This window comes from Microtus pennsylvanicus, chromosome 5, assembly GCF_037038515.1.
Source record: "Microtus pennsylvanicus isolate mMicPen1 chromosome 5, mMicPen1.hap1, whole genome shotgun sequence".
Classification (NCBI taxonomy): domain Eukaryota; kingdom Metazoa; phylum Chordata; class Mammalia; order Rodentia; family Cricetidae; genus Microtus; species Microtus pennsylvanicus.
Window position 1 is genome coordinate 61,214,161 of NC_134583.1, and position 22,952 is coordinate 61,237,112.

The window sequence follows — 22,952 nt, forward strand, 5'->3', positions numbered from 1 at the left end:
ATCCTATCCCTGTCCTCTTTTGCTCTCTCTGCTCCTAGGTGTCATGAAGTGAGTAGGTTTTCTCTGTCAAGCCCTCCTGTAGTAATAGTATACCTTAGCACCAGCTGGGTGATGATGGGGCCCAGGGAGTACAATATAGATCCAGCAGACACAGTTGGCATTTCCCCTCTAAGCTGACTCTCTTAACATCCTACCACAGCGACACAAAGCTAATGCAATATAAGCCCTGGACTTTTCTTATTCCTGACCCACCTTCCCCAACCTTGAGGTCTGTGTTTCAAAACCTGTGCTCACTGAATCACTCAAGTTTTCAAGATGGAAATTGAACATATTCTTCTTGGCTCTGAGGATTCTAAATGGGTTTGGAGACCTCAATCATGGCTTCTGGAATCTTTATCACTTTGGGTAGACTATCCTACCTTCATTTGAATTCTCTGAGTCTAAAGTCTGTTATCAATCATTTTGATCACAGCTGATTCTTAGGTGGGGCAGGGCAAAGGCTGGGCAGATGTGTATTCTACTTAGCGGTCTCATCTGTCTAGTTTGAAAAGGAGGCATGAACTTGATCTGCTGTGTTGTGCGGCTCTGGGAAGTACCATTCACACTGCAGTTTGTAAATGTTGTTTCCCCAAACCAAACTTGACCTTGATTTGGGTGCCACCAAATCTATGCAACTTGGAAGCCTTTGCAAACAAAAGCTTGCTTCTTTTGGAAACAATTTGGCTAGGTGAAAGGAAGCAGATGGATGTGTTCATAGAGCAGAGAAGAGAAGGATCAAGTGTAGTAAGAGGATGCATTCAAAGGATGTCATGCTTGAAGCATCCTGAAGTCTTCCCTGGAACCCTTTAAGACATGGTAAAAACAGACTGCAAGCAGGCCAGGATTCTCCATGAAGTCACCCATCCCTTTAGCAATGCTGAATGCAGAACCAGGTTCAAGATGCCCATTTTGTAGTTGAGACCAGGAACTTGAAGCCAGCTGGCTTTCATACAGTGTTATTTTCAGCTACTTGAATGCTTGTTTGACAAGGGGAAAATACCCACTGGAGCTTAAAATACTTTCTACACTGGGCTCCTGTCCATATGAACTTAGTACAATTTCAAATCCACAAAATTCAGACAACAGAGCTGTATAAGGACAATTCAAGCTGAGGATCTCAGTGCTGGGGTTTCTTTCAGCACTGGCCCCTAAAGTGTGTGCCCTGAGAGCAGCAGAGTCTCCCTGCATAAGGCATCTCTAAGAGCATCTGTGGTCCTGCCTGGTTTATTGATAGCCTCGCATTTCCATCTGTTGCCATCTGTGACCCTTCTCTGAAGAGCTGCACAGTTACCTCAGAAAGATCAATAACATCTACTAGGTTGTACTAATAGAGGCACAGGAGTGCTCACTTTGTGTATTCTCTGTAGGACTGGATATATGTGAGTTAGCCACTACCCAGAAAATTCATTGATTAGAACCTGTTTTTCTGAGTTCTGCTGGAGGAAATCTTTTTCTGAGGATATAAATTAGATTTTTAAGGCTTAGATGACCAAGAGGTAATTATGATCCATAAGGATAATAACAATAATCAGAATAGTGACAAATACCTTTCTAACTCCTACTATGTGCCACATGGGTGTGTATACTGTCTTCAATCTTGGTGATCATCTTTTATTGTTTTTTCTTCCATTATATGGTTGGGTAAACTGAGGCAAGGAGCTTGAAGCCCACATAAGGAATCTAGGTCTCTCTGCTATTAACCTCTATGCTTTTGAAGGTTTGATCTTTGCACAGCTCTTCCTGGAAATGCTCACAGGTAGTTATTGATGTGGGAAGTCCTGTAAATGTGTTGCTTTTATCAGTCAATAAAGAAGCTGCTTTCGGCCAGTGGCTTAACAGAATTTAGCCAGGCTCGACGAGATATACAGGGAGAGAGTAGGCGGAGTCAGTGAGAAGTCATGTACCTGCCAGAACAGACACATGTACCTGCCAGAGCAGACAGATGCCAGAACTTTGCCTGGTAAGCTACAGCCATGTGGCAATACACAGATTAATAGAAATGAGTTAATTTAAGATATAAGTTAGGTAGAAATAAGCTTAAGCTATTGGCCAAACGGTATTGCAAATAATACAGTTTCTGTGTGGTTATTTCGGGGATGGATGGGCAACCGGGAAACAAACAAGCGGCCTCCTGCCAACAGTTCTTCCCCCTGGAAGGGTTCTTGGGAAATTCTGGAAGCCATGGCATTTCTTTTCTTTTCTTTTTTTTTTTTTGGTTTTTTGAGACAGGGTTTCTCTGTGGCTTTGGAGCCTGTCCTGGAACTAGCTCTTGTAGACCAGGCTGGTCTCGAACTCACAGAGATCCACCTGCCTCTGCCTCCTGAGTGCTGGGATTAAAGGCGTGCGCCACCATCGCCCGGCCGCCATGGCATTTCTTTTACCTTTGCATTTGCAGGGATAGTCTCTTCTTCTTTGGTGATGTATTCTGTCCATGCATTCCATTGTCCACCACCTTGTTTGAGGAAGTAAAAATCATAGATGCTTCCTGCATCCAAGGAAACAGAACATGCCATTAGCAGACCAAGGTTAACTTTCGTATTTGAAGAGTTTGATTGCTCTAGCTATAGGCATCTAAAACACATAACTATCAGGCCGGGACAATCGCGGTGACACTTAACCTGTCTCTGGTAACTACAAACTGGAGCAAAAAATTGAAAAGACCAGTGTCTTTATTATCCATATAAAATGATAAGTGAAGATTATGTAAAATTTTCTTATTTTCATTCTTTGAGACAGGGATCTGCTCTGTAGTAATGTTCAATTGCATTGGGCTTGGACTCACTATGTAGCCAAACCTAGCTTACAACTTATTTTTAAGAGTACATGCAGCTGTTTAATTATCTGTGGGAAAGGCATGCCATAGCGTGTGTGTGGAGGCTGGAGGACAATTTACGGAAGTCAGTTTTCTCTTTCTACCATGTAGGTCCCAGGGGTCAAACTCAGGTCGTCACCCTTGGCAGCCATCTGGCAGCTCCCTAGCTTTAAATTTGTGATGCTCCTACCTCAGCCTCCCTAGTGCTAGCCTTACACGCTCAGTTAAATTATTCCTCTCTCCCCCCGCCTCCCTGTATGTGTGGTGTATGTACTTGTTGGTATGAACATGCGCATGTGTGTAAGCAGATATGTACGCACATATGTACTCATGACTGTGGGAGTCAGAACTGATGTCACGATAGCTCTCTGCCTTTATTATTTTGAGACAGAGTCGCTCACTGAACCTGAAGCTCGTTGACTCTGAGAGACTGATTGCTCAACGAATTTCAGGGCTCTTCCTGTCTTTGTGCCCCTCAGCACTGGTGTTACAGGCATGTACCATTGTGCTGGCATTTTATGTAGATTCTGGGGAATCGAACTCAGGCCCTCATGCTTGGGTGGCAGGCACCTAATTGACTGAACCATCTCCACAGTCCCTCAAGCCAAATTATTCTTATTAATAAAAACAACACTTTTTAAATAACAAAATTAATAAACCACTCTAAATCTCTACTTGTATAGCAATTTCCTCCCAGGTAAAACCTCCATCTCGGAGGGAAGGTTTAGAGACAGGATGTTCTAAGGGGAGGTGAAACATTCCATCCTGCAGGAAAGCTCCTTCAGCTGGGTAAATAAACAACTCAAAATCCCTGAAACCAGCCAGATACTCTAGTTCCCTTCCCAAGCATATATGAGCGGTGAGAACTGCAGAGAGAGACTCAGACCAACAGCTTCCTGGAAAGGACACTCTCCAGTCTGTTCACTGTCTGCAGTGGCACAGTGTGCTCCAGGTCTCCTGCTTTTGTGGACTCACACTCAGGCTGGGGTGGGCTTTAGTGATGCAGCTGTCTCTGACACAGTTCTGCTCCCATAAGTATCCCCTCACCCCAATTCCTGAAAGGTAACTCAATGAAACTCATTGCTTCACCAATTTGGACTTTGGTGCTATCCTTACTGTGGTCCATCACTGGCTGCCCATAGGAAACAAGTCGATGTCTGTTCCTATCTCACCATGAGTAGTGCCACATAAAAATGTCACATGGAGAAATAACCTTTTGATGATAGTTCCTGCAGCCCATCCTCCTGGGGCACTAATGTATTAGCGATACAACGATACACTGCCGAGAAACTATTTTACAAGAATGGGATCACATGACATGTGCAGTTTTTTTTAAATATTTATTTATTATGTATACAATATTCTGTCTGCGTGTATGCCTGCTGGCCAGAAGAGGGCACCAGACCTCATTACAGATGGTTGTGAGCCACCATGTGGTTGCTGGGAATTGAACTCAGGACCTTTGGAAGAACAGGCAATGCTCTTAACCTCTGAGCCATTTCTCCAGCCCCCAACATGTGCAGTTTTTAAACAAGGATATTAGATTTAGCTATGTGTATTGGGAAAGCCTGTAATCCCAGTGTTCAGAAAGCTAAGGCAGGAGGGGTACCATTTTGAGGCCAGTCTGGGATACATGGTAAGATCCTGTCTCCCACAAAAGATGTTTAACTTTTCTTAGTTGGAGCAGAAGACTGTGAAGCAGAGGAGGCTCTTGAGCTTCAGAGACTCATTATTCACTGTAAGAATACTGCTTCCACAAAGGTGTGTGTGTGCGTGCGTGCGTGCATGTGTGTGTGTATGTGTATGCGTGCATGTGTGTTTGACTGGTCCTTCAGGGGTTCAGCTGAGAATGCAGGCCCCATACCTGGACAGTCCTTTCCAATGTTCAGTGCACACTCACTTTAAACCTGAGTCTGCATTCCCCTGCACCTCCAACTCTGACCAGGCTTCCCCTTGCTGAACACTGCACCGTCTGCTTCAGTGTTCTTACCCACCATCTAGCACATGGGTGGCATTTGTCTTGGGCTCCCCGAGAGTGGTTCTCAGAGGGTCTTGTGCCACCAAGCCACCGACTCAGCAGGGGTCTCTCAAAAAGCTGAGCAGACAGATCTTTCCTAATGTCTCTTCTTCCTCTGCTGCTGTTACAGGACATCTATTTCTCTTTCTTCTCTCTGACTTTTTTTTCACTTTAAAAATGTCTGTTACTGAGAACTTAGCACCAGCTTTCTGAGGTTGTCTTGAGCTGTGGCTCTGGTAACTCGTGCTCGCTGGCAGGGAGGGGCTCCTCAGACCACGCTAACTCCTCCACGCTTGACTTCATTCCCCCCCCCCCTTGTTCTATTTTGGTCAAGTTTCCTATTTTGCTTTGCTGTCGAAGTAAAGACTCTCAGCCCTTGTCCGCCTCCTCTGCTAGCTGCCATCCATGTACCCTGAGAAGTCTAAGATTGGGCTGCCGCTTCCACTGCTGTCTCCAGACATCCAAGTCACTCCTTGAGTCTTCTAAAAACTTTTTAAAAAGATTTATTTGTTTATTATGTACACAGTGTTCTGCCTGCATGCATCCCTGCAGGCCAGAAGAGGGCACCAGATCTCATTACTAGTGGTTGTGAGCCACCATGTGGTGCTGGGAATTGAACTCACGCCCTTTGGAAGAGCAGCCAGTACTCCTAACCTCTGAGCCATCTCTCCAGTCTGAGTCAGAAGTCACTCTGGTATGACATTTTTATTTTTCTATTTTTGGTTTTTTTTGAGACAGAGTTTCTCTGTGTAACCCGGACTACATAGTAAGAACCTATCTCAAACATAAGACAGAATAAACAAAAACAAAAGCAAGGGTTGAAGTTTTAGCTCAGGAGTAGAGCACGGGTCTAATATCCTCCAAAACCTGAGTTTGATCCTCCTCACTGACAAAAAATAAAAGTAGAGTTTAAAAATAGACATATAGCATTGTGGACACTATGTAAAAGGATGTAACAGCAGACAGAGCCGTAGGAAAAAAGCACATTTTGAGAACTAAAATGCCTGTAACAGGGTGGTGTGAACTAAGGGCATTTTCTCACCAGTCTTCTTTGAGAGATTTAGTTTTATAAGAAAGTAAGAAGAGACTAAAAAGCATGTGCCAGTAATATATTTCTTCTTCTTTTGTGATGTTGGACTAGTCTGTGGCCTGATTCAGGAACATTTAGGCCAAAGAGCAGAGATTTAACTAAAAATGGGCTACCAGCGATGTAATTTGGCCAGCGCTACCATTTTGCACATCTGTGAAGCGGATCTGAGTCTAAGCCAGGTCTAGAAAATCACTGTGGAGATGGACGGAGTCGTCTGTATCTGTCAAGCATCTGAAGGAGCCCTGGGCACACAGGAAGGCATCTGCCGATGCTGTTCCAGGCCTCTGCTTTTCATTAGAATCACTTTTGTTTCCTTTGCCTTATGACTGTCATTCAAACTCTGGTCCAGGCATGAGGGGAAGAAGGAGAACAGAGCAGAAATCGAAGAGAATAAATGCTGTTACCTTTGAGCATCTCAGCGCCTCTGCTTCCTTCCCCACTTGAAGAATAAAGCAAACTTTTCGACTGATAAGTGACCTTTCAAAGGTCACACAATAGTAGCTGACAGAGGGAAATGGGACATTATCTGGACAGAAAAACCCTGGCTGATAGACAAGGATCTCTCAATGATGCCAACCCAACCTTGACAGATCCCTCCAAAGGTATGCTTGCTGTCCTTAAAGAATACTCCTTTGCTCTTATTGGCAATATCCATTTACCCTCATGGTTCCTAGGTTGATGTAGGAGACCCCTCTGTATGCTATGAATGTTTTATTGCCATTGGTTAATAAAGAAACTGCTTTTGGCCAATGGCTAAACAGAATATAGCCAGGCTGGAAGAGAGATATATAGAGAGAATAGGTGGGGTCAGGGAGAAGCCATGTAGCCGCCACAGGAGACAGATGTCTCTGCTGGAGCCTGCTGAAACTTTGCTTGGAGGCCATGACCTTGTGGTGATGCAGAGATTAATGGAGATGGATTAGTTTAGGATATAAGAGCTAGCTAGCAATATGCTTAAGCTATTGGCCAAACAGTATTGCAATTAATATAGTTTCTGTGTGTGATTATTTCTGGTCTGGGTGACTGGGAAATGAACAAGCAGCCTCTATCAACACTAGGTCATGAAAATCCAAGAAAACAGCATCCCATGACGTCAGAGTTTACACATAGAAATTTTGCCTCGATGCTTGTGAAAAAGCTGCAAAGGATTTGAAGGGTCTTCAGGGGATTATAAGAAAGTGAGACCAAATCCAGAGGCTGTATGTTACACAATTGCACATACACGAACTACTAAATCCTCAGCTGCCCGTGAGTGAGGAGAACAGAGATGAACTGAAAACATTCACGAAGGATCTTGCAGGGGTGATAAAGCCGGGTTGTGGTGATGGCTGCATTGGGTCAGTTTCCTAAGTCACTGATTCGTATAATTAACTGGAGGAATCACAACATGAAAACTATGACTTAATAGAGTTTATAACATAAAAAGTGCACCCAGCCCTTAAAGGCATACCCCTTTGGTGTTAACTGGGGTCTGGTTAGGAGTGTCTTGATTTGCTACTATTTAGGTAGGCAAAAGACAATAAAAGAACTGTGTCCCTGGGAGGAAACACTGAAAGAATCCTGGTAGACTCTCTTCTAAGTAGAAAGCAGGTGAACTGGATGAAGAAAGATGCACCAGATTGAATAACATCTCCCAAAGGCCTATGTGTTAAACCCTATTGGAAGTGGGTGGAGCCTTTCGGAGTCAGGATCCAGTAGAAGGAAGCAAGGCCTTTGGAAACACGTTCCCACAGATGCCAGCTCTTCCTACTCCTCCTCCTGGTTTCCTGGTTACCAGGAGGTGAGCGGCTTTCTGTGCCCTGTGCTGTCTCATCTCAGGCCACACACCAAATGACTCCGGGCTGAGGTAGCCAAAGCTGTGAGCCTTCTTCTAAGTTGAGCATTTCAGGCATCTGTAATATCTGTAATGGGAAACCGGCTAGCACAGAGCGGAATCAAGTGAGTCAGGAAGAAAGGAAAGGAAGCCGGGTCTCTTTCCCATGACTGCTCAAAAATGTACTGAAAATTAGGCGGCTGTTCTCCTGCTTGTCAGCTACTGTTTCGTGAGGACGGAGGAACCATCCCCTTCTTCCCCCTTCACTCCACCATTTTCCCATAGTTGAGAGGACAAGAGGATCGTGGGGCACAGTGAGAAAGGGGGATGCGGAGGGTCATAGCAAATGGCACTGTGGATTCAGAGAGGTGGCCTCCAAAGGACGGAGCCACAGAATCCTTACGCACAGACCAAACAAACAGAAAAGGCTGCTTCTAACAGATGGTATTAGTTGATCATATGTTGTCACTGGATCCCGGCCAATCAACTGTCCTTTAATCTAGAGCATACAGTCCCTTGGATTCATTTTAAAGATATCCTATGAGTATTATTTATTCGGATCATAATTAAAATCAACGATAAGTTTGAAAACTATCAGGAAGAGAGTAGTTATTTATCATGGGGACAAAAGTAAAGTTAATTTTCTAAACATTTGTTCGCAGTGGTTACTCGAGGTGGGTCATTTTAGTTTTGCCAACAGCTTTTTATTGTTTACTTCTTTTATGTATATGTGTGTATGGTATGTATGAATATGTTTGTTCACATGTGTGTATGTCTATATAGGTACCTGTGTGCCTATGGCCCAAAGTTGCTGTTGGAAATTATGATAGATTCCTTCTTATTGGTTTCGAAGAAAGCTCTCTCAATCAAGCCCAGATATTTTCAATATGACTAGTCTAACTAACCAGCTTGCTCTGGGGATCTGCTGCTTCCACCTTCTGAGGCTGGAACTCTAGATGACCTGCCCCATATACTGGGAATTTTATGTAGGTTCTGGGGATCCAATCTTCATTTGCTTGTGTGGCAAATACTTGAGGCACTGAATCACATCCCCAGCCCACTAAAGCCCTTTCTGAATCAAAGCTACTGGGTGGCTTACAACCATGGAGTATGTAAAGAAGCCAGTTGACAATGTGTTCTGGCAATTCTGGTTTCTTGGGTGTTACACAGTTGACAGGACAAAGAAAGAGGAGATGAGGTCATCAGAGTGCTCATGACATTCTAGAAGAAGTTACCTGGGAAAAGAGTGGAAACTCTTTATGTTACTGGCCCTCTTGATGCAAAGAGGAAGGGAAGATATCGTTGCAGAGTGGACCAAGAGTGGAGTCAAAGGCAACTCCTGACCTATGTCTGCAGACACAGAGAATACACAGACTCTCCTTGAGGGCAGAGGAAAGCAGAAAATAATATATGGAAATGCAGTGTAAATGAAGAGTGGAGGCCAACCTGAGGGGTGTATTCCTGAAATGTGTTCAGGATGTGACCTAGCATCAGGAAATGGCTTAGCATCCTTAGCAAGCTGCAAAAGGCATCAGTTAGAAAAACAAAAACAAAACAGGAACAGAAAATCAGAAGGAGAAAATAAGCTGAGACGAGATGGAAAGGTACGATCACAAGTGAGATGTCCAGTCTACCAGGAACAATGACAAGGGTGACAGGGATGCTCAGCAATTGATAACACTTGGTTCACACTATTATATGATACCTATATAAAACTATACCAATTATGCTATGTATTATACTATATAGCATCACTATACTACAAAGTATCTTAAGTACTTAATATGCAATTACTCCTTTAATTCTTCCAGGAACACCACAGACACGCTCTATTATTGTTGTACATATTTTAGACTGTGGAAACAGAGAGAGGCTAAGGAATTTGCTTCAAGTACGCCAACTCGTAAGTGTGGGAGCCAGAATCCCATCCTCGGCTGTTTCATTCTGGGCTCTGCTTTTAATCGTTATGTTAAAAAATGGCAGGAAACAAACTATGCAAAGGTTTGATTAATATTATTCAAGGTGGACGGGAGGCTAATTGAAGTTGTGGGTGACTGATATTAAAATGAAAACCCACCACCAAAGGACAAAACAAAAACCAAGCAAATGTGATATAATAGATACAGAAGCCAGAAAATACAGCTTCCCTCGCTGACTAAACAGAAGCATCAAATTCCAGGCAGAATGAATAAAAAGAGACCTATGTCTAGACATAGTCTGTCAAAGGAAAAAACAAAACACAACCTACAATAGAACATTAAATAAAGAACACATGAACAACAAGCTACCACTATATATAAAATTCAGCCTCACTTCTAGCTAAAGAGAGAAGAAAATTTAATTACATTCTGTTTGTACATTTCAAATATGAATAGAATGACAAAAACACACAAGGAAAAGTGGATAGTGCTAAGAAGAAACGGGTACATCCATATTATAATTGGAACCATTTGAGAGCCTCTATCAGTCACTAACAGCGAGAAAATGAGTCAGAGGTAGTTAAAATGAACACGGCCATCGTCAACCAACTGAATGTACATGATACTTATGCATCACTTTATCTGAGAACAGCAGACGATGCATTCTTTTCAAACTTGCATGGAATGTTCGCCAAGACAGGCCACATTCTTGGCTATAAAACATTTAACACATTTAAAATAATAGAAATTATACACTATATACTCCTGGAACACAGTAGAATTAGAATAGAAACCAGTAAGAGAAAGATAGCTAGAAAATCTTGAAGTCCTTCAAGATTAGATGAAACTGACACACGGATCAAAAAAGTTCCAAGGGCTAAGGAGATGGCTCAGGGCTCAGAGGTTAAAACTCTGCTGCTGCCAAGCCAGCAATGATGGAGATCAGAGTTCGCATCCCATGTAATGCCAGGTTGGGCTTGGTGGTTTACCTGTAATCTCAGCACTCAGAAGGTGGAGGTGGGATTCCCATAGCAAGCTGGCTAGACAGACTAGCTATACTTACAAGCTCTGTGTTCAAGTGAGAGACTCTGCCCCCATAGATAAGGTGGAGACTAACCAAAGATAACCAACATCAACTGTGCATCTCCATACACACATATGCACAGGTATCCGCAGACATGTGCACATGCATACACACAGACACACACTGCATACACATGAGGAAAACAGTATCAAGAGAAATTAAAAAATATTATGACCTAAACACAATTTAAAATAGGTTTCAATACCTATGGGATGTGGTGGAAGCAATCCATGAGAATTTTAGCAAAGAGAGAAATATCTAAAAATCATCAATGAAAATACATTTTAGAAAACTAGAAAAATAAGGGCAAACTTAATCCAAGATAAATAATGAAATTATAGCAGAAAAAAATTAAATTGGCAGCAGAAAATTACTTGAGAAAAATCCACAAAACCCAAAGCAGTTAATTGCTGCGGGACAATGGTCTGTACCCTGTCACTTGCATTTTAAATAAACACTGATTGGCCAGTAGTCAGGCAGGATATATAGGCAGGGCAATGAGAATTCTGAGAAGAGGGGAGTTTCAGTCTGCGGTTTTCATCCAGACACAGAGGAAACAAGATGTGACTGCCTTGCCTCTACTTGAACTGCAGGACTGGGTGGGACAGAGGCCTCAGTCAACAGTTAATTTTTTTTTCTTTTTAAATTGATTTTTATTGAGCTCTACATTTTTCTCTGCTCCCCTCCCTACCTCTTTCCCCCTTCAACCATCCCTCAAGGTCCCCATGCTCCCAATTTACTCAGGAGATCTTGTCTTTTTCTACTTTCTACTTCCTATGTAGATTATGTCTATGTATGTCTCTCTTAGTATCCGCACTGTTGTCTAAATTCTCTGGGATTGTAGTTTGTAGACTGGCTTTCTTTGCTTTATGTTTAAAAACCACCTATGAGTGAGTACATGTGATCATTGTCTTTCTGTGTCTGGGTTACCTCACTCAAAATGATGTTTTCTAGCTCCATCCATTTTCCTGCAAAATTCGAGCTGCCGTTATTTTTTCTGCTGTGTAGTACTCCATTGTGTAAATGTACCACATTTTTCTTTTCCATTCTTCGCTTGAGGGACATTTAGGTTGTTTCCAGGTTCTGGCTATGACAAACAATGCTGCTATGAACATAGTTGAGCACATGTCCTTGTGGCACGATTGAGCATCCTTTGGATATATAGCCAAAAATGGTATTACTGGGTCTTAAGGAAGGTTGTTTCCTAGTTTTCTGAGAAATCACCACACTGATATCCAAAGGGACTGTACCAGCTTGCATTCCCATCAGCAATGCAGAAATGTTTCCTTTACCCCACAGCCTCTTCAGCATAAGTTGTCATCAGGGAAAAGATCTTCACTAACCCCACACCAGACAGAGGTCCAATCTCTAAAATATACAAAGAACTCAAGAAATTGGTCACCAAAAGAACACATAATCCAATAAAAAAAAATGAAGTACAGACCTAAACAGAGAACTCTCAACAGAGGAATCTAAAATGGCTGAAAGACCCTTAAGGAAATGTTCAACATCCTTAGTCATCAGAGAAATGCAAATCAAAACAACTCTGAGATTCCAATTTACACCTGTAAGAATGGCCAAGATCAAAAACAGTTAATCTTTGAAAAGGTTAATAAAACTAATACACTCTCAGACCAATTTTATCAAGAACAAAGGAAAAAGATAGATTGTTTATATCAGGAGTAAAAGAGAGGATATTGCTGCTAATTCCCTGGAGATTAAAAGGATAGTGAAGGGATGCATGAACAAGGGTATCCCATAAATTTGATACTTTAAATAAGATAGGCTTAATTCCTTGAGAGATAATCTATCAAAATTAACATAAAAAGAAATAGATAATTTGTATATGTCCTTATTCATTAACCAACCAAACAAAAAACAACACAATAGAAGGGTAACATGGGTTTATTGGTGATCTCTGTCAAAGACTTCAGAAATGATGTCAAATGTCCATCATCTCTTCTAGGAAACACACTTCTTTCTGTGAGGTCAACATCATCCAAACGCTAAAGCCAAAGATCTTACAAAGGATGACTATTTCTCATCCAAATACATAGGCCCCAACAAAATTAGCGAATTGACCAAGTGGGGCTGACTCTAAGCATGTACAGCTGGCTCAACATTTGGAAATTGACTGTAATTCATGCTATTAACATGCAAAAAAAAGAAAAATCACGTGCCATATGATTTTCATAGAATTTGATAAATCCAACACAAACTAGAGTCTTCTGAGAGCCAGCAACCCCAACTGAGAAAATGCCTCCATAATATTGGGCTGTAGACAAGCCCATGGGGCATTTTCTTAATTAGTGGTTGATGTGAGAGGGCCAGGATGATTGTGGGTGGGGCTGTCCCTGAGCTCGTGGTCCTGGGCTCTATTAGAAAGCGAGGTTGAGCAAGCCAGAAGGAGCATGCTAGTAAACAGCCCTGCTCCATGGGCAGTGCATCAGCTCCTGCCTTCAGTTCCTGCCCTGCTTTTGATGAAGAACTGTTATATGGAACTGTGAGGGAAATAAACTCTTTACTCTTCAAGTGGCTTTTGGTCATGATGCTTCATCAGAGTAGTAGAAAAGTACCTGAGACAAATTGGTACCAGGAGAGTTGGGTTGTGCTGTGACAGACCTAAGCATGTTATTTTGGGGAGGATTGTGGAAAGACCTTGGAACTGTGGGCTAGAAAATCCATTGAGTATTGAGAGCTCAGTGGGCTGTTCTGTAGGAGCTTAGACAATAAAAATGTTGATGTTGAAGATGATGGAAGCCTGGGAAGTTCCGGGGGAAGTTTAGAAACTGTCTCAGGGCCATTGTTATTTTTAATAACGAATCTGTGGTCTATGCTTAGCTGGGGTGCGGAATCAGCTGTGAGTAACAAGAGACCAGCAGCATGAAGTGAAACCTTTGCTCTGTTGGGACAATTGATTCTGGTTAGCTGGAGCTGAGGAATTAGCAATGATTTCTAGGAAGAGACCAGCACTGCTGAGGTGAAATCTTCTGGGAAGTGTTTGTTCAGGGTCAGTGCGTAGAAGCCGTATTCTAGAGGTTGCCTAGGTTTTATCTTGAGCTGGCAGCCAAATTTGTTAATGTGTAAGAGACTTCCAGGTGGTATTCATTTTTGCATGAAGGGGTCATTGGAGAGCATTTGAGGTTTGGCACCATGAAGGGGGCCTAGAAGAGGCTATGGGTCAAAGTGCAGCCTAGTTGTAGTTACAGACCTCAGTATTTTGGAGATGGCAGTATTATGGGAAGGCCTCCAAGAATAGGAGCAGGCGTGGAGTAGAGAGGCCCAAGCTGTGTGTACTATAGAGAGTAGAGGCAGGAAAGTGCCTTCGGAGGAGTCCAAATGATTGTGTACTCACATTCACAGACATTGGGAGTTGTGTTATTTACACTGTTGGAATTTTTTTTTATTTAGATTGGTGCCCTGGTTATTCCCTATGCAATAAAACATTTAATGTTTTTTTTTAATTTTACTCGGGTTCACAGTTGAAAGACTTTGAACTTTTGAAGATATTTTGGAGTTTTACTGAGACGTTGGATTTTAAAAGTGGCTTTGGATTTTAAAAGAGATTGAATTTTTGAAGAATTTGATTTTGCAAGACTGTGGGACTTTTTAAGTATGTAAAATGTCGTATATTATAATGTTGACAGCGTGTGATCTTGGGGATAAACAAGAAATGAAAGGTTATGGCTTAAAGGTGATGTGTTTATGTGTCAAGCTGATGAGGCATCAGTGTGCTGATTGGTTTTATGTCAACTTGACACCAGCTAGAGTCATCAGAAGAGGGAGCTTCAACTGAGAAAATGCCTCCATAAGATCCAGTTGTAGGGCTTTTTCTTAATTAATGATTGATGGGAGAGAACCAGCCCACTGTGGTTGATGCCACCTCTGGGCTGGTGGTCCTGGATGATATAAAAAAGCAGATTGAGCAAGCCATAAGAATCAAGCCATTAAGCAGCACTCCTTCATGGCCCCTGCATTATCTCCTGCCTCCAGGTTCCTTCCCTACTTGAGTTGCCTCCTGCCTTGGATTCCCTCAAGGGACTGTTGTGGTTTGAAAGAAAATGACTCCCAAAGGGAGTGGTACTATTAGGAGGTGTGGCCTTGTTGGAGGAAGTGTGTCACTGTGGGGGCAGGCTTTGAGGTCACTTTCTCAAGATTTCCTCAGTATGCCAGCCAGTCAACTTCCTGTTGTCTGCATGAAATAGCACTCTCAGCTCCAGCACCACATCTGCCTGCATGCTTCCATGCCATGATCAAAATAAACTGAACCTCTGAAACTGTGAGTGAGCCCCCCTCAAGTAAATGCTTTCTTTATATGAGTTGCTTTGATCATGGTGCTTCTTCACAGTAATAGAGAACCCTAAGACAGAAGTTGGTACTGGGGATGGAGTACTGCTCTGATAGGCTGGACCATGTATTTGTTTGGAGGAATTTGGGCTTTGGTACTTGTGTTATGAAAGCAGTAGAATGTTTTGAGCACTCCTTGATGGGCCATAATAGCAGGATCATGGAAGACAGAGGTGCTAAGAGCTATTTGAATTGTTGGGTGGGGGGGTTCAATAAAGAAATCTCAGAGAAGAATTTTAGTATGTTGCCTAGAGATTGCTCTTGTGATACTTTGATGAAGAAAATGGTTGTCTTTTGTCCTTGGCTGAAGAGTCTGCTTGAGGCTCAAGTGAAGAATTTTAGATTAATTTTATTGGCAGAAGAAATCTCAAACAGCCTATTATAGACTCTGTCATGTGGATATTAGTGATAACTCTAATAAAGATTTATAATGAAAAGTAGCAAGCTGAGCAGTGTAAATTACAAAAAGTACCTTCTGAGGAGAAAAAGAGCACCAGGAAGTGGAATGGAGAGAAAGCCTATATTCAAGAAGATAAAAAAATTAAGAAATGGAATAAAGCAAGTGGTGACCTCAGGGTAAGATCCCACACCACAAATTTTCAACTTGTAGAAAGGAATTAAAGAAAAGTTTAGAGCCAGGTGTGGTGGTGCATATCTTTAATCTTAGCACTGAGAAGGCAGAGACTGGCAGATATCTGAGTTTGAGGCCAGCCAGGTCTAAAGATCAAGTTCAAGGACACCCAAGCTTAAGCAGTAAAGGAAAATAGAAAGCTGGTGAATATGTAATTCAACAAGGGAGCCATGTTCTAGTCCTAGTAAGCAGCTCCCCTTCTTGATCACAATGGACTGAACCCCTGAAACTGTAAGCGAGCCTCCCTCAATTAAATGTTTTCTTTATAAGAGTTGCCATGGTCATGGTGTCTCTTCACAGCCATAGTAAACCCTAACCAAGACAACTGTGATTCAGGATATGTAAACCAAATAAATCCTTTCCTCCCAAGTTGCTTTTGGTCATGGTGTTTCATTACGGCAGCAGAAAAGTAATAGGCACCCACTCATGATAAAACATCTCAGCAAATTAGGAATAGCTGGAACACACCCCAACCAAGCACAAATGCCGTGGTACTTTCTCGCCCAGTCCTGTGCAGACCACCAAGGAAGCAGGATGTGACCTGCCAGCTGAAAAAAGTACAGAGCCATATGACAAAAATAGATCAGAATAATGGGCTAATATAAGTTACAAGAGCTAATAAATAGCCTGAGCTAATGGTCCAATCAGCTTTATAACTTATAGAGATCTCTGTATGATTTTCTTTGGGGCTAAACAGCTGTGGGGAACTGAGCGGGACAGAAACGCAGGCCCTCATGTTACAGTACTTAAGACAAAGACTAGATATCTTCTTCCTAGGTTGGGGAGCTTTTCCTTTTAGGATTCTAAGATTCTCCTTCATCACTTCTATCCAAAGTCATTCTAGAAATTCTAGCTAATGGAATGAGATAAAGAGACAAAACATCAGACAGGAAGAAATGAAGTCATATGACATGGTAGAAGGATGACACGGAAATTCTTCTGGAACTCATTGGTAATATGTCAAGGCTTCAGGTACAAAGACAACTGCTTTCCTGTCTATCAGAAGTGAACATGTAGAATTTAAAATAAAAAACATAGGACTTTATCTGCTGAGCCATCTCACTAACCCCAAATCAAGTCACTATTAAGTAATTACCACTCTTTTAGTAAATATTTATGTCAAAGGGTATTTGTAGCTATTTTGAAGACAATAAAGCAAAAATTGTAAATCCTTCAATATATTACATCATAACACAAAGTTAAAAGAAGTACTAATGACGAGGTTGCTCAGCAAGAAGCATGTGAATGTGTGGATCGGGGCTAGAAAACAGAAAAACCAAAATGGAGGTACTTCTTACTTTTACTGGGTGGTGAAATGATGGATAATTTTCACAAAAATAAAACAATCGCATCCCAAACACCTTCCAAAATAAACTGTCATTGTGGTTTTAGAAAGTAATTAAATGTCCCATAAGGCTGTGTTTTAGGACCCCTCATGTCTTATGTGGGTCAGCTGTGAAGAAGCTCACTCCCTACTCCTTAGCTTTTGATAAATGCTTACATGGCCCACACATCAAGTTGCGTTTGAGTCACATGCTTTAAACTCATATAACAGGATGTAAATACCTCTTTCTGGAAAGATGTTGTTTTTGGTGAGTTTCACACTTTTGGGCCTTGGGTAACGATCATCTATGCCCATGATCAGGTTGCGGAAAAACAGATCAAATTTCTTTCTGCTCTCAGCATTGATGGTACCTGCCACTGTCCACACCAAAGAGAAGAGAAACAGTGCTTGCAGCCAGAGGAAGATTTGCTGACTTGACAGACCTTCAAAGAACTCGCTGTCTTCCTCTTCTATGTTCCTGATCTCATCTGAAAGTGAAAGAAAGGGAAGCTTAGGTCAAGAAGAATGCTCGGTGTGTAAGGGATGACCTGGTTGGTTCTGCCTCTGAGGGGCCTGGAAGGTGACTGATGGCTGAGCATCCATCCCACCCCGGATCCTTTACCACATACATGCATTCACACACATAGTGTCTACATACTCATTTAGGTGTGTATGTCTGTGTTCATGTGTGCTCAAATGTCTGAGGGTACAGGCGGAGGTCAGAGGTGAGGCTCAGTGTCTGCCTCAATTGCTCTCTACTTGCTTTTTAGAGACGGGTCTCTCACTGAACCTGAAGCTTGCCAATTTGGCTAGACCAGCTGGCCAGTGGGCTCCAGGGATGCTCTTTCTCTACCTCCAAGTACTGGAATTGTAGGCCTTAGCTACCATGCTTAGCTTTTTACCTGGGTGCTGGGGATCTGAATTCAGGTCCTCATACATGCATAGCAAGAACTTCATAGACTGAGCTATATCCCTGGTACCTATATTTTTTCTTGTTGTTAAACATAAAGTTTGCCATATTAACCATTAATATGTTAATGCACGTTTCAGTAGTTTTCAGTGCATTCACATGGCAGCATTAATACTATTCATATCCAGTTCTCCTTTATCCAGAACTGGAGCTTGGTACTACTCACAAAAACTTGTCCTCCTCTTCCTCACTCCTTACATGACTGGCATTCTACTTTCTGTCTCCATGTGCGACTACCATAAACACATTATAGAAGTCAGTTATTTTGTGACTGGTTTATTTCACTTAGCATAGTATCTTCAGGACTCACCAATTTTGTACTTGTCAATGATTCCTTAATTTATTTTTGTTAAATTATAATTTTATTTATTTTATTTTATGTGTAGAATAGACAATTTGTTTAAGTAAGGATGTGTTAAATTTGTGTTGCAGAATAATTGTTTAACTCTTTAAAGATGTGTTAGATTTGTTTCACCTTGCCTGCCCAAGGCACCTGATTGGTCTAATAAAAAGCTGAAAAGGCCAATAGCTAGGCAGTAGAGGGATAAGTGGGGCTGGTGGGCAGAGAGGAAAAGTAGGAGGAGGAATCTGGGCTTCAGAAGAGAGAATAAGGGAGAAAGAGAAGGAGCCAGCCAACCAGGCAGCCACCAGGCAGCCAGACATGGAAGAAGCAGGAAAGTAGGAATATAAAATGAAAGAAAGGAAAAGTCCTGAGGCAAAACATAGATGAAGAGAAACAGATTAAAATAAATTATAGGAGCTAGTGGGACAAGACTAAACTAAGGCCAAGCATTCATAACTAATAACATGTCTCTGTGTCATGGTTTGGGGGCTGACAGTCCAAGAAAGCCTGTTACAGGGATGTTTTCCCTAGATGTGCCTATGTGTACAGTACACATGTCTGGTGCCCTCGGAGGTCAGAAGAGGGTGTTAGATTGCCTGTAACTGAAGTTGTAGATGGTTGTGAGCTGCTATGTGGATGCTGAAACTGAACTCAGGTCCTCTGCAAGAGCAACAAGTACTCTTAACTGCTGACCCTTCTCTCCACCCTATGATAGTTTGAATGTGATTGGTCCCTGTAAGCTCCTAGGGAGTGGCAGCATTAGGACGAGTGGCCTTATTAGAAGAAGTGTGTCACTGTGGGGGCCGGCTTTGAAGTCCCCTTCGCTCAAGCTATGCCCAGTGTCAGGCCACTTCCTGTTTCCTGCAAGTCAAGATGGTAGGACTCTCTGCTCCTTCTCCAGCACCATGTCTGCCTCCATGTCACACCATGTCCCACCGTGATAATAGTGGACTAACTCTCTGAAAATGTAAGCTTTCCCCCATTAAATGTTTTACTTTGTAAGAGTTGCTGTGGTCATGGTGTCTCTTCACAACAAGAGAAACACTAAGACAAACCCCAACATTTACTATATCAAAGCAAATTATGTTTTATTGTGTGATTATACTGCCTTTTTATCCATTCATCTGTTGTTGGAGAGCTTGAATGAGGATGGGCATATAAATATCTGATCAAATCTCTGCTTTTCAGTTAATGTGAGTATATATGTAGAAGCTAGAATGTTGATCACATATGGAGTCTATGTTTTTTTTTCCCAAAGAAACCACCAAAATATTGTAACAGACAAGCTGCATCACTTAAGCGTCCCAGCAACAATCCGTATGTCCATAAGGGTTCCGATTTCTTCATCCTCCCAGATGCTTGTAGCTTATTTATTTTTATTTGCAGCCATCCTGCCAGGCATGAAAAGATATCTCCATTACTGTGGCTTTGATTTACATGTCCCCAGTGCTTAGAGATGACAAACCTTTTCATGTAATTCCTGACCATGTGGAACTTCTTGGAGAAATGTCCATTCAAGTCCTTTATGTTTGAACTGTTTGTATTTTTGTGCTGAATGAATGTTAGTGATTTTTCGTAGTGTTTCTTTCTATATCCTCTGTGTTAATTCTTTGTATGTGCATGTGTGTGTTCCTGTGGCTGTGACTGCACTTATATGTTCTGGTGTTTATGCACATACATGATGGAGGTCAACCATGGCTGACCTTCCTCAGGTGCTACCCACATTGTGTTTTTGAAACAAGGTCTCTTATTGGTCTGGGCTCGCTGATGCGGCTGGCCTGGCCCATCAGTGCCCCTGTATTCAGTGTCTCTGCCCCTCCAGCACTGAGGTTACAAACTTGTGGCCCTATGCCCTTCTTTTCCACATCACTTCTGAAGACTGAACTCAGCTCTTCTTGTTTATATGGCAAATAGTTTACTGATTGGGGCAGCTCCCCTGTCCTTGATACTAATTCTTCTATGATTTTTTAATTTTTGAGTTAGAGTCTTACCATAATTCCATATGTAGACCACGTTGAGCTTGGACTTGCAGAATCAGACTGCCTCTGCCTCCAAGGGCTGGAATTAGAGTCATGAGCTACTATGCCTGGCACCTGATATTAATTTTTTATTAGGCATATAATTTGAAAACAAATTTTATTCTGTGTGGCTTGATCTCTTACTGTTGGTAATACATTTTGATGCAGACAGATTTTAAATTTTAATTACATACAATGTGTTTTTTCTTTCTATTTATGTCTTTGATGCTATATCCAAGAATTCATTGCCAAGTCAAGAGCTTTTGCCTTGTGTTTTTTTCTTAAAAATTCATAATAGGTTTATTTTCTGTTTAGGTCTTTCATCCATTTTGAGTTGATTTTTGTTTATATTAGGTAACGATCCACTTCAGTTTTTTGTTTTTTTTTTTGAGACAGGGTCTCTCTACATAGTCCTGGCTATCCTAGAACTCACTAAGTAAACCTGAATGACCTCAAACAAAGACAAAGATCTGCTACCTCTGCCTTCTGAGTGCTAAAATTAAGGACATGTGCCAACACTCCTGGCTTAATTTTTTTTAAAAATTATTTTGATATTATTTGTGTGTGGATGTGTGTGAGAGTGGATGTTTGTACATGAGTACAGATGCCCATGGAGGCAATAAGAGGGCTTTGGATTCCCTGGGGCAGGAGTTATAAACAGATGTAAGCTTCTTGATATGGGGGCTGGACCCTGAACTTGTGAGTCCTCCACAGGAACAGCAGCACATGGCAAGTACTCTTAACCACTATGCCATTTTTTCAACCCTGCCAACTTCATTCTTCTGCAGTGAGAATCTCGTTTACATGGTACTGTTTACTAAAAAATTGTCCTTCCCCATGGATGGTCTTAACGCATATAAGTCAAAATGATTTGGCCATTTATGGAAGGATTTGTTTCCGTACTTTGCATTTCTCTGCGGGCCCTCTGGTAGTCTTTAGCCAGTACAATACCATTTGGATGACGATAGCTTTTAATAAGATTTAAAGTCAGGGGGAGCAAGTTCTCTGACTTTGCTCTTCTTCGAGATTGGTTTGGAAGTATGGGGTGGAGGCTATGTGTCTATAATTCCAGCACTCCAGAGGATCAGGCAGGATGATCATGAATTCAAAGCCAGTTCACACACACACACATATAAACATACATAAGTACATATGAATGTATATCTTATTACTTATGACATGTGTGCATGTGCAAACACACACACACACCTCCCCTTCCATTACCTTAACTCAAAACACAGGATCTAAATTTAATTATGAGAAAATAACTGTTCAGTATCAAGAGGCAAAGTTGCCAAGGACAAGAAAAGACAGAAAATGTCCCAGATGGGCGCAAACTGTGGGCATATGTCAATTAAATGCAGTGTGGTACTGATGTATCCAGCAGCACAGCACCAATGCCCGTGCTCATTCTAACAACGATACCTTGGTCTCTTACTGGCCTGGAAGTTGCTAATTTTGCTAGTCTGGTTGGCCATAGGGTAGCTGAGGAGGTCCGAGGACAACCTCAGTCCTCACCTTCTACCTCGACACAGGGTTTCTTGTTGCTCACCCCGTATGCTAGCCTGGCCGGCACACACGCATTTGTAGATTCTCCCATCGGTGCAAGACCACTGGGGTTACAGGTGGGCTACCCGTCTAGCTTTACGTGGGTCCTGGAGATTTGAACTCGGGTCTCCATATTTATGCAACAAGCACTTTTTACCCACTGGGCCATCTCTCGAGTACCCAGAGCATAATTTATAAAAGTCAAGCATTATTTATAAAGTTCCTCGCTCCACTGTCGGCTATGCTATCTTTTTAGTTTATACTTACATTTTTGGGAGGGGAAAAATAAGCTGAGAAAATATGGTTAGTAGCAGAAGCTGTGAAGAAACTCTGTCTGAGTTTGGGTTATCTCATCTCCTGAAAGAGCAGTGGCATCTGGTGAGAATTCTCCAAATGCACGCGTCTTCTGTCATCAGCAGTGGATGTCAGTGAAGCCTAACTTACGTGACAGCAGTTACGGAAACATGCGATTGTACCTCAGAGGTACATGATCGCAGAACCATTGTCTCCTGGAGAAGGTTCCTGGTTTTGAAACCGGTATGGCTAGCTCTCTTCTAAGGTATTTGTATTGGGAATTTTTTTGTATCTGTAAATTTTCTTTCTTTGTGTGAATATGTGTGCTTGTGTGATGTTCCTTTGTGTGTGTGTGTGTGTGTTTGTGTGTGTGTGTTTGTGTGTGTGTGTGCTTGTGAATAGAGGTCAGAGGTTAACCTTGGATGTTGTTCCTCGGGTGTTATCCACTTTGATTTTTGAGGTAGGGCTCTCATTGGCCTAGAAGTTGCTGATTTTGCTAGTCTGCCTGGCCAGTGAGACCCGAGGATCCAGCTGTCTAAACCTTTCCAGTGCTGGGATTACACGTGACCACACCAGACCTTTCTATGTAGTTTCTGGGGATCAAACTAAGATCTGCACGTTATTGTGGTAAGCATTTATTGAGTAAGCATTTATTGAGCTATCTTTCCAGACCCCATAACTTTTCTTAACAAAAAAAAAAATT

The 22,952-nt window shown here is 42.0% G+C and overlaps 1 protein-coding gene across 2 annotated transcripts in view; it reads right to left on the reverse strand.

Annotated features, from left to right (window-relative positions):
• The window catches only part of Dnah3 (dynein axonemal heavy chain 3), a 162,951-nt gene that overhangs the window by 55,124 nt on the left and 84,875 nt on the right, over positions 1-22,952 (reverse strand). For both annotated transcript variants that reach the window (XM_075972063.1, XM_075972062.1), the window contains exons 40-41: positions 17,319-17,564; positions 2,421-2,524 (exon numbers count right to left, since the gene is read on the reverse strand). In XM_075972063.1, the coding sequence (XP_075828178.1) occupies positions 2,421-2,524; positions 17,319-17,564 (350 nt within the window). The remainder of the gene's footprint in view (positions 1-2,420; positions 2,525-17,318; positions 17,565-22,952) is intronic.